At 40.8% G+C, this 12,046-nt stretch overlaps 1 protein-coding gene across 6 annotated transcripts in view; it reads left to right on the top strand.

Annotated features, from left to right (window-relative positions):
- Positions 1-12,046, top strand: part of RUNX1 (RUNX family transcription factor 1) — a 176,732-nt gene that overhangs the window by 102,442 nt on the left and 62,244 nt on the right. For all 6 annotated transcript variants that reach the window (XM_068913360.1, XM_068913369.1, XM_068913379.1 and 3 more), the window contains one exon: positions 885-1,041. In XM_068913360.1, coding sequence (XP_068769461.1) covers positions 885-1,041 — 157 coding nt within the window. The remainder of the gene's footprint in view (positions 1-884; positions 1,042-12,046) is intronic.

The following is a 12,046-nucleotide window of genomic DNA, read 5'->3' as shown; positions in this document are numbered from 1 at the left end:
TCAAGAAGTTAGGATAAAATTAAATTCTCATTATTTTAAGCAATGTGAACACTGTAGATACAAGTCAAGAAAATTAAGGCTAGAAATCTGCATATCTCTCAGCCATCATGTCAAAAATACAGCAAATCCTATGTTCCTAAATATTTGCTTGGTAGATACTGGCACTAAGGACCTACACTGCAAACCTTTATGTGTTTACGTGAAAATCTTTAATTAAGCTATTGCAGCTTTCATTAGTTCAGCTCGCAATTTCCATCTATCAGGTCATGGGTTCTCTTTCTTGCCCCTAAAGAGAAAAAGAAATGTAGTAAATTGTGATTAAACATGCGGTCGAGGCCTACTTTTCCATGGATTTATTCTAGATTTATGCTTTGGCAGCTACATTCAGATGAGTGGGAAGAAAAGATAGAGAACTGGTACGAATGTGGGGAGCCTGACCCTTTGTGTCCATGAGACAATTGGATTATTTTGTTTTCTCATGATTTATTTTCTCATGAATTTTACACTTACATGATTGTACTGACTTTGATGTAGGTCAAAAGTAATGCTACTGATGAAAATGAGAGCAGAATTGGTTCCTGTTACTTGAATTTTTTTATTGACAGTTACAACAGTATATATTAGAAAGCTTGCTGCATGTATTTTTCATGCTGAGGTGCACATTATACTTTGTATTTCAGATGTACATCAATGTAAAAATTTGTCCCTAGCTCTGCAAACTAGTAATGGAAAAGCTTCCTGTTTTCACTAAACAGCTTTTTAGTCTACGCAAGTTTTTGTTGTTGCTGCTCTTTCCTATATTATCATGTCACTTGTTGATATTCTGCACCCTGAAAATAAATGTCACATAAGGAAGCTGAGGATTCCGCTCTTTGATTGCTTAGGTGGTGGCCTTAGGAGATGTGCCCGATGGGACGCTGGTAACAGTAATGGCTGGGAACGACGAAAATTACTCCGCAGAACTCAGAAATGCAACAGCTGCCATGAAAAACCAAGTCGCAAGGTTCAATGACCTCAGATTTGTGGGTAGAAGTGGAAGAGGTATGTATTTGTTCATAACTATAGTTTGGTCATATTTACTAGTTATATTAAGTTCTAGTTATACAGATTTTGAATACAGAATATATCAGGTTTTCTGCTGCGGGGAACACTGCAAAATCTATTTGAGGCCAATTCCGAAGGTACAGAATCTGCTATGTGTTTTTCTTCAGGTTTTTTGGATTTTTTTTTGCTAGTCCATCCTGTGTGTTACTTCAATTTTTGAATGGTAGGATCTCATTTAAAAAGCCTTCACAAAGACAGTAAGCCTCATTGTGACCCAGAAGTCTCTCTGCACGTTTAGGACAGCACTTTTAAGTGTAAATTATATATTTTCTTTCAATTTAAAATAAGAATTCTCAGCTTGTGTAAAGAAAGAATCGTGACCATCTCAGGGCTTGCAGCGTGATGGCACTCTGCAAAAACCCTTCTCTGAAGCAGAACAAGTCAACCTAAAATTACAAACAATTCTCACAATATCTAAGAATTTTCAGATTTCGTCATGACCTACTGGAGGTATAGGGCTCTTTTTTCTTTTTCTGATCTTTCCTTTTCTCAGATAGACGTAGAACCACATGCATATTGTTTAATGTACTACTGCAAGCTGCTTAGAATAGAATAGAATAGATCAGCTTAATATCTGACCTGCTGTATCTCTGTAATAACCATTAAACTGCTAGTAGCAATAAAAAGGCCTTATGAGTGCAAGCAACAAAAAAGAGTCAAAACTTAGACTGTAACTGTGCACAACTGTTGTGAGAAAGCTTCAAATAGCAGCTCACGCATACAGTGCACGTATCCTGTGGGTGAACAGCTGTACAAAGCTTGATGCAAAAACCTGTAAAATCAGTGGCAGGACCCTTAGTAACTGCAGCCTTTGGCTTCAGCCCATAATCTTAAAAACCATAAATTCCAAACAATCCTATTTACCTTTCTATTACAAGATTATTTTAAGCACTTTTCTTACATTACTGCCCTCTTTCCTCTGCATGGAGTCGCTTTGCATGGGTCAGGGTTATTAAATCAAACCTACAGAAGACAAGCTGGTGACCTGTTGCTTAGAAAAAGCTCAGAGAGGTCATCAGCCTTTCTGTTTTAAGGTGGAGAACGAAAAGTGTCGCATCTTCCGTGTGACTTCGTATGTTATTTGCTTATGTATTTTTCTTCTGTTTAGTTCATATCATCAAATAAAATCGGAACATAACAATATGTTTTTCCAACTACAGCATTGTTATTTAAGGACAATGCAGTGTTGTACCATTCACAAATCAAAACGATAGTATCTACTGCACTTAAATAAGTTCTTTTTTACCACAACTTTATTACAGTCTGTGAGCTGTTGTTTCTCAGAACCAGATTGAATACTGTGAGGCTAGGTGACCTTTCCTCAACATTTTCCCTTCCCTCTCCCGCCATGTGGGCACTCTTTCGGTGTCCTAGCCATCTCCCAATGCGTTTTCATGCGTGACTCTACAAACACAAACACAGTTAAAATCATACATCAGGAGAATTACATAACTGACCTGCTTTTGCTCTCCCTCTCAAAATCTTCCCTTCAAATAGGAGATGGGTCAGGCTTTAGACTGAGGAAGTTCTCCTGAATATGTGCAACAGCTTTTATTTACTTTTGAAGTGAAATGAGTTTGTGGATATTCTTCTAATATAAATACAGTCAGCAGTCATAGAAGAACGTGGCCCAGCTGAAACATAGATGTAAGCAATAAATACATTTTGTGTATAAAGTACCCATCCAATCCCCCAGTGTCCTGAAGCATTTTTAGCTTAGGTTGCAGAGGGAGATATCTTTTAAATCGTGTCGTTTGGGCTGTATTCAAAATGCACTTGGTGGAAAACACCCGCAGATGAGAATGCAGCTTCGTAATGCTAGCGAAGAGTAATAATAGGGTAATGCAGAGAAAATTATATCCATTTACTGAAAACATGAGAGATGCTGTAATGTCTAAAAGAATCAGTCATTAAACATGTTCATTTGTTATATTAAAGGTTCCACCTTTTCAGTAAATGGAATTTGCATTATGATTCAGAGATGACTGTTTAGAAGATTCAAATGAATAGCTGGCAAAGAAGCTGAGAAGCTAATAAAAACAAACCTGTAGTTCAGTTCTTGGCCATGGTAGTGAAGCTAGAAATCGTAACAGTGAACTGTGTGATTTTCAAGGTCAAAATTCAGTGGCTGAGAGAGAACAGTTGCTATTCATAAAGAAAAGCTTTGTCGAGTGCGTCATTTAGCCCCTTGCTCTGCTGGTGATCAGTTGCTGATAGCCTGTATGAATGGACATATAGATGTTATATGTTGTATGATATTCGACTTTTCGTGACCGTTTAAGTGATACAATGATGTGGGAACACTGCATGCTATTAGTCTTTGAGGTTAAATCTCATGAAGTCCATTGGCTGCCCATCTTTGGTGTGAATGACTAATGTATGCTTTTGTTTACTCCTCTAACAAGGGATTGTTTTCCAAAGGTGTGGATTGTTTGCATTTGGTACATGATTTCTGAGGTGCTGTTCTGTTGAATTTGTATAAAGCCTAAAGCACAAGGGAGCTGCATCAAAGGGCATTGCTTCCTTTGATACTTCACTAGAGGAAAATGAACTGAAACTTTGTTTGCTGTGTAATATTTGAGTTTGAATAAGTTCAGTTGCCACCAGCGATAATGTGATGCCAGTAATATTCTGTGAACAGTGATTGAAAGTTCATGTCCGTCACAGTCGTGGTGGACGCTACTGGTGTACCTTGAGTGATTTAAAATCACTGTTGAAGAGTAAGGACTGAGTTTAACCCGTGACAATTCCAGTTCATGCCTCACTTTCTTCCATTATGCATCAGTTATCGCTTAGGTGTAAACATTCCCATTAAAAGCCTTGCAGAATTGTTGGCCAGCCACTTCTCTCTCTTTTAAAAGAGCAGAAAATTATCATTCTTGACATTTTTACAATTTGTTTTAATTTTCTTCTGTGAGCTTCAAATGAGATCTGCCAATACAGCGATACCTGGCGGTTGTTTCAAATGCCCTTGTGTAGGACTGTTATCCGTATTTTCATCTTAGTGGTTCTCCACTGACTTTGAGAGTTACACCAATTCACTTCATTCAAAGATGTGATCGTGTGTGTTTATCAAGGCATGCGCATGTATGCTGAAACACAGAAACTTAATCAAAGAACTGAACTACATTTCAGTGTTCATTTCATATTTAATAGCAAGCACTTGGCCTGTATTGCTCTGGCTGTGCCTGTAGTTCAGAATTTTAAAAAGCACTTTGTTTTCTTGACACCAAGAATGGGGGCTGAGAATATCACAGGTCTCCCAAAACAGTGAGATGTTGTATAAAGGCAATTTGGCTCACTTTCGTGAATAAAACAGATTTACATTGGAATTGGCTGGGGTCCAGAATTACTATTCCTCACCCTAATTTGAGAATGCTACTGGGAAAACCTGCCTGTCTGGCTTGTAAGCCCAAGTAAGTAATTTCTGAAAGAAAAATGTAGTTTAAAACTTCAGCTGTTCTCCGTTCCTCTTGCTTGATTACCTAATTTAAAAAAAAAAATCTTTCTTTTGTTTTTCGCCTTCCATTCATAAACATTTCAGCCTTAGAAGTGCTACTAATGCAGCCGTGTTTTCTTAATGTATAATCAACCGATTTAGGTTACTATGATGAAATCAATCTGATGCTAAAAGCCTGAAATTCATTGGATAAAATTAAAAATAAATACTTATTTTGGAGAGGGAAAGCTTCATGGCTCAGTAAGCATTACATATTTTCCTCATGGAATCATTATCCCAGTAACTATCTTCTTTGTAGAATTTAACATTAAAAAACAACAACAAATAAACATATTTTCCAGATGAAAATAATTATTAATAGGTTATCAAAATAGCAGCTAATGTGGAAGTGTCTTGGCTTGCTACAAAAGATCTCAATCTAAAACTGAAATCTCTAGCTGGAACTTTGTGCTGCAGCTAGCTTTCCAATAAAGCCTTTTTAAAAATTGCATTTTGGAAACGACTGGAAATAAAACATACGTATATATTTTCTACCACCTTTCAGGATTAGACTCATGCAGATGCATTTCCCAATAGTTTTCAATTTCTCTAAAGCCAAAGAAATACTCCTGTTTCACAGGAGTATCTGATAGGAGAACACTGAAGAATTATTATTAAGCATAATCAGAAGTTTCTGCCTTCAGAGCTCTTCTTCCTGGATATAATTTTGGAGAAGAAAAATCATTTTAATCTGGAATCTCAAAAATACTCAAAACACAAAAAATTATTGGCCTAGATTCTGAGTCCAATTATTTTTATTGGTCTTCTGATGTCAGAACGTTGCTCCTTCTGTGTAACTTTGGTTTGTGGTTGCATTATTTAAGCGCTTTGTTAAGATTTGTTTTATTTTTGCTTAAATGCATTCAAAATCATAAAAGTATGTGCAAAACAGTGGAGCACGCTATGCACAGAATTGTAAAATCAGTATTAAACAACTGCTTGGGTCCCAATCCAAACCAGTGGAATGCTTCAGGGGACATGATATCAGATACTTAAGCAACAATTAACCAAGTTTTCCAGATGAGACTCAAGCAGAAGAAATGCAAGAATCCGACATGAAAGCGAGTCCATTGGTATAGTATAAAAAGAACTGCTTATTTATAAGTCCGGCTGATAAACAGCAATAGTGGGATGCGCCAGTGGAAGGTCAGTTTGGCAGGTTGATGACTAAATTGGCAGCAACTTTGGGTCAGCTCCTATCCCTGCCATAGCGCTGTTTTTCTCTGTGAGAGAGAGGCTGACAGTGAATTAGTAATTTTGTTTTTAAGTGACTTAGGATTTTTTCATCGTATCATTAATTTTATTAAGATTGCTTTGTAAACCCAGCAGCCATGGAAGAATTCATCATGACAGTTCCCTGAACTGGTACAGATGATCCGATACACGTTGCAAGTCAGATAGCATGGGTCAGCATGAGATTGATTAGCACACCAAGCCCTTTAAACAAAACTCCTGTCTCGGTGCAAGCCTTTGGCAGAGACTTTCTGGTAGGAGGACGGGAAGGAGAGAAGACTTTCTTATTACGACAGTACAGTCCAAGTTGTCTTCAGTACACACTTGATATGTGCAGGCATTTTCGTATGAATTGCTGATTGTGCGAGGAAGTATATGGTTCAGCTCGGTGAGGATATTTGAATCGAAAACATCATGTGGTCTGTGAGGCCGAGCATGAGGGTGGCTATCTTTGCCAGCTCACAAACACTCTGTTGGGTTACTTAAAATTTGGTCTGGGCAAAAGAACTCTCAATCAGAAAGCGTCAACAGGAGAAAAATAATGGCAGAGTGATTTTTAGAACTTCCTGTCTCCGGGAGCATTACTGTTGTAAACAGTGATCATGCCAAGTGCTGAACCACTGCCCTCATTCCAATAACAATAAATCTATTTTTTGGTTGTGCAGAGCTGCGCTTGTACATTTTTTAAACTTGGGATAACGCTGAGGATGAGACAGCCGCTATCCTCTAAGCATTTTCTTATTTTTTATGATGATAAAAGAGTTAGGCTTACCAGGATACAGCTTAGAGAAAACAAAGTACCTCACTAGATGAAGAGGTTACATAGTTTCAAGTAATCTGTTTGCCTTTCAGCATTTTTTTGCTTTGTTTTTATTTTGTTGTGCTTTTTATTTTAGTGTGCCCTCTTCTAGAGGGCTGCTCGAGCGGTGATAAAAAAATATTTTTATTTGTATGCACGTATGCCTGTTTGTACCTATATTATGGCCTCAATAACAGCTGCTGATTTGTAATCAAAATAACATAATTCTGAGATATTAATTAGGACCCTAGCTTCACAGCTGGTTAGCAACCTCCAGATGACTATAGTACACCATGCAGTCCTTGTCAGAACTAAGCTCGAGCTTAGCAGAAGTGAGGATACTGCAGGTCGGTGGCTTACAGTTGCTGTCAGGGGAGTCTTTTCCAGCATAGACGTATGCATAAACCTGCATCAGTCTGAATCAGTCTCTGATCTCTTCTAAAAATCTTTTAGTAACAGCAAATAATTTCCATTTTTTTCTTTCACCTTAATACTGTGTAATTCCTCACCTCTTTGCTCCCATCCTACTTCTTCTCCCCCATTTTTTCCATCATACTATTTTAACACAAGTTTCTCAGCCTTTTTAAGCAGTCCTTATTCCCTTCATCGTGTCATGCATCAACCTTTGTCTCTTGCTCCCCTTCCTCTATTAGTGCTCTTCCTCCCTTTTGCGAGAGCCGCTCGAGCTCGGCATGGCTGCCGAGAGCTGGCACTGATGTCAGCGAGACAGGCTGCAGCCCCAGCTCTGAAGTCCCTGAGCAAGGGTCTCTCCCACGGGCCCAGGCCAGCAGGTAGCCGGGTTCAGCAGGTAGCCACCATGAGCCAGTTCCATGCACTTTGGCCAGAGCCTCACTTGCCTCGCTCTGTCTAAGAGCCTAGCCATGATAGTGGAAATTATTCTCTCTGTTTATACTGCAGTCGAGCCTATGGGTCATGCATGAGTTGAGATATGTGGCCTAGTCCTTACAAAAGGAGCTGGGTTTTGCCTCAAGTTTGCTAATGAGAACTGTCTTTAATTCCTTCCACCCTTTCCTATTTTTCGCTTCGAGGCCGAGAAGTTATCGGTAGTACTGTGCTGGCAGGGAGCAGGCACTGAGTGGTGGCAAGGGTGGAGGTTCAGGAGGCTGCAGGAGGAGGAGGCGAGAAGCAGCTGTTTTAAAGGCTGGGTGCCATGAGGGCTCTTTAGCAGGGCGGTGCCTGGAGCCGTGCTTATGCGCATCAGTTCCCTGAAGTTTAGGGAGGAACTGAAGGAAACACTTTGGCAAGGCCACAAAGTTTCCACAAGCTAGGCTTTATGCGCCACAACTTTAACAAAGCCATGGCCGTATGTGAGGATGTAGAGGTTGTTTTACATTTGAAAGTTGTCTCTGGTGGAACGGGGCGTCCATCAAGTGACCCCAGACTTCTTCGCAGCTCTGAAATCAATGCGCATTGCATTAATGTAATGACAGCACAGAGCAGTCCTTCCTCCAAGATCATGAACCCAGAATAAACAGTCCCTGTACACACTCCCACACTCAGTTAGCTGCTGAAGAAGTGACTAGTCAGGTTGTCTTTTGTCACTCCCCTGCTCTAGGTCTCTGTAGATGGAAGTCCCTCACTTGCTGAAAAGGCGCTGATCATCAAACAAGTGCTCATTGCCTGCCATGTTCAGAGCAGCACATTGCTCTTTTAGAGAGCCTGTGAACCCGTACCTCCCTTGTTCTCTGTACCTGGCGCCTCTGCCTGGAGTCGTGCCTGGAGGTCATCGTCTCCTTAACTCCATAGGGCAAGGAGCACGTATGTTCCCAGCCACCAGAACGCTAAGGTATGCCAGCCTCCATCCAGACAGGTAGCCAAACGGGCCTAAACCATGTAAAAACCAGCGCACAGAAAAGGGAGAGAGGCTTCAACAAAACCTAGATCTCCAAGGGCGTTTTCTAGGCTCACAGGAACCATGACAGCAGGGTGCTTCAGAGCAGGATGTACCAAAAACCCAACACCTATTGCACAGAAGTTTCTCTGGTCTCACAGTTAGGGAAAGGATGAGAACAGGGCTTTAACATGTGAAAAAAATCATAGGTTCAAACACATAAGCAGTCTTTGGAAAAAAAGATGGGGGTGAGACACTCCATTCCCCAAATGCCTGAGCCGCCAGCCCTGTGAATGAGGCATATATGTGTGTGCAGGTGCCATCTCTCTGCTCGAAGGACCTTCAACACTTTCAGGCCCCTGGGCAGCCAGGCTTGAGTATGCTCGTACCCCACCACAGGCACGTGGAGAGACAGGATGCCCTTGGGGGAGACCCAAAATGCAGGCCTGAGCCACTTCCTACGAAGCAGGGAGTTTTCCCAGGGAAATGCTCTAGCGCTTGAGCAGTCAGAGCAAACGCAGGAGAAGGGGGCACTGTGCTTTCAGATCCTGGACCAGATCACCCAGGGAGGACAAGCAGGGGAGCACCAAGCCTGCAGGTCGAGCCTGGGCTTGCCATGCACAGCTCCTCGTTCCCAGGGGCTGGGCTCCCAGCCTCGAGGTAACTGGATCACCTGCAGATGTCAAGGGCTTCTGCTTTTCAGCAGCACCTGAAAGAGTGGGTTGAGGTTTGTAATTTTAGACTTAAGTCTTTAAATCGAACCTGAATCCCACTTCAGGCATCTAAATCCTTTTGTGGATCTGGGCCTTAACTTTTTCATGTCTGTCTCATCACCTGTAAAGTGTGGGTGATAATTTCTACCTTAAAAAGCTTATTAGTGGTTTGAAATTATAAAGTCTTATAGCTGGGTTAAGGATTGTTATTAGGTTTAAGGATCCCAAGGCACTTTCTGTAAGAAGGTGGTAGCTTTAAGAAGGTGGTAGCTTTGTATTTGAATCATTTCATTTTGAACTCTGCTTTCCGGTTGTCTCCTATGTTCCTGTTGCTGTTTCTCTCTTTCCCTGAACTATTCAGCAGTGACACAGCATTCTGCTAAAAGATCTTTTTCTTGTTCCACCCTAGAGCTGGCTGCACTTCATGGAGGCTAAGTCATTTCTGAACACTTATTCACAGATACCCCAAGCTTCTGTATAGAGAAACATGTTTTTTAAAAGTACAACGACATTGTAGTGAAAAAAAAATTCCCTGACACATAGGAGGCCACAACTTGAAAGCAGAAACTCAGTTTTGGGGGTAGCCAGTTAATACTGAGCGTCAGGAGTGTCAGAGATTTGCATTACACTCATCTCTGGGGAAAAAATAACTCCACTGTAATTCCACCCTCTCAAAATCTTTGTTCAAGCATTAGTGGCATGTAGATTTGAATAAATTGTGCATATGCTTTTCAAGTCTTAATAATATTTTAACAATAAGTATTCCATTTAAACACTCAAACAGTATAATTTCTTTGTATTACCACTCTGCTGCGGAGGCTGGGCACCCCATTGCATCTCATTCTTCCTGTGCTGTAATTATTGTCTCCACCCAAGTTCATAAGAATTTTATAGTGGTTACTGCAGCAGCTCCAATTATAGTTAGAGGCTGCTTGGCTTTTCCATTAAGAGGTCTTCCCCCTGCCGCCCCCCACCGCAGTCTTTTAAGGCTTTAATTCATTTAACAAACTTGATCTTCAGGCTTTCAGTCTAAGAAGGCATGCCACCCAAAAAATCGTTTGAAACGGATCACTTAGGTTGTCTTTCAGAACAGGATTGAAAAATGCTTTTTTGTTTTATTGTCAAAAGTCATTGTTACTCTGGTGTACACACTCACACATACTGCATCCATCTCAAAGCCTAAAAGCTGATATTTACATAGTACGTAAACCTAAGGATGCTGAAGTACAAATAACATTCCTGCCAGCCAAATTCCTACCACTACTTGAAATAGTCTGTCTTGTGAAATTAGACAACATCAAAATTTAGGGGGATTCCAGGTGGTTTTGTGTGTTTGTGGATTGTTGACATTGGTTTACGAAAGTGGCTAATGTCTAAGTTAAATACTGGGTGTCACCATAAACTAACTGTTGTAGGTCACCCTGTCCTCAGAGACCTCCTTCCTGCCACCCTGGTCCCAAACCTCTTGACCCTATGCCTTTTCTTCTCAGTCTGCTCATTTATTTCCTTTCCCATAAGCTCAGAGATGTCCTCCTACCTTTCTCCTGATGCAGCTCACTTCCCGATAAATGGCCATGCCCGTGTAGCACCCACACCTAATACCTCCTTCTGAACTACCACAGTTTTGTCTTGAGACTGAAGAAATCACACTTTGGTAGCATCTCTGTTGAAGCACTTTCTTAGGATTTGCATGAAGGAAAAATAATATGAGGGTAGTAACCTGAGAGAAGGAACCTGAAGGAAGCAGATTGAAACCGACGAAACATATGTAGCATTTTAAGTATCAGCATTTAAAATTAGTACATTTCATATCCAAATTTCTTAAGTAGAAAAGGGCCGTCAGGTTCCTTGCAGGCAAACCGTGGACCAGCAGCAGCATCTGCACTTTTACACACATTTTCAGGCTACCAGGGAAGGGATTAGCACAAAGGCCCTTGCACCAGTAGAGGAGGCAGTGGATGGTATCATCATGAGACTGAGAAGTGAAACCGATCACCAGCACAGAAGTGAAACTGGCTGCATACAAAACACTGTACAATTAAAATGTAAACAACTAACCAAAAAAAGAAAGAAAAATTATGGCAGTTTTAGTGAGCTGAGCCTCACTCTTGCAGCCCTTGAGAATATGAACAATTCTTGACTATGTAATGAAGGATCACGCTTCAGATCAAATACTAAAAGCATTACTTGCTACAGTAATGGTTGGAAAGCAGCATCCAGACAGGGATGTGGTTTTTAAATTGATGGTGACACATTTGTGGAATACTGCATGCTAGCATTTTTGTTTATTCCAGCAGGAATATGGTCTCCTTTCTTCTAAGCAAAGGGGTTTAGCGGTTCATACCAGTGTAGCAGAGCAGAGGGGAAGCCAGGCTCCTTCAGGACCTGCCTGGCCGTTCTCCAGCGTAGCTCTCTGGCATACAGCTCTCACAGCATGCCCGGTACACCTGAGGAAAAGGGACGTGCACAAAACATTGCTGCGCGTCACTAGTATTTGTCTGTGGGAATAGCTACTCAGGGCCTGAGTCAGCTATATTTCTGAGCACTCTTGCATCTGCTCTAAGTTGCACTGGACCAGCTTCTGTTATCTCTTTGTGTAAATATTTCATGTCCACAGCATGTGGGCCTAGGGTTATGTTTTTAACCTATGAAATAAGAAGACTGTCAGGGACAATTTTCAGAAGAATATGAGGGACAATTCTTATCACCCTGATAATGATTTTAAGGTAAATTTAGATTTTAGTACCTGCTTAGGTTGGCAGTGTCTCTATTAATGTTATTTAATTTCAGTTATGTAATTCGGTTGCTTAATTTAGTTCCTATGTTGCCTTAGGTTAAACGCTGCA

This window comes from Struthio camelus, chromosome 1, assembly GCF_040807025.1.
Source record: "Struthio camelus isolate bStrCam1 chromosome 1, bStrCam1.hap1, whole genome shotgun sequence".
Classification (NCBI taxonomy): Eukaryota; Metazoa; Chordata; class Aves; order Struthioniformes; family Struthionidae; genus Struthio; species Struthio camelus.
Note: the sequence above shows the minus strand (reverse complement) of the source record. Positions and strands in the feature narration are given on the sequence as shown.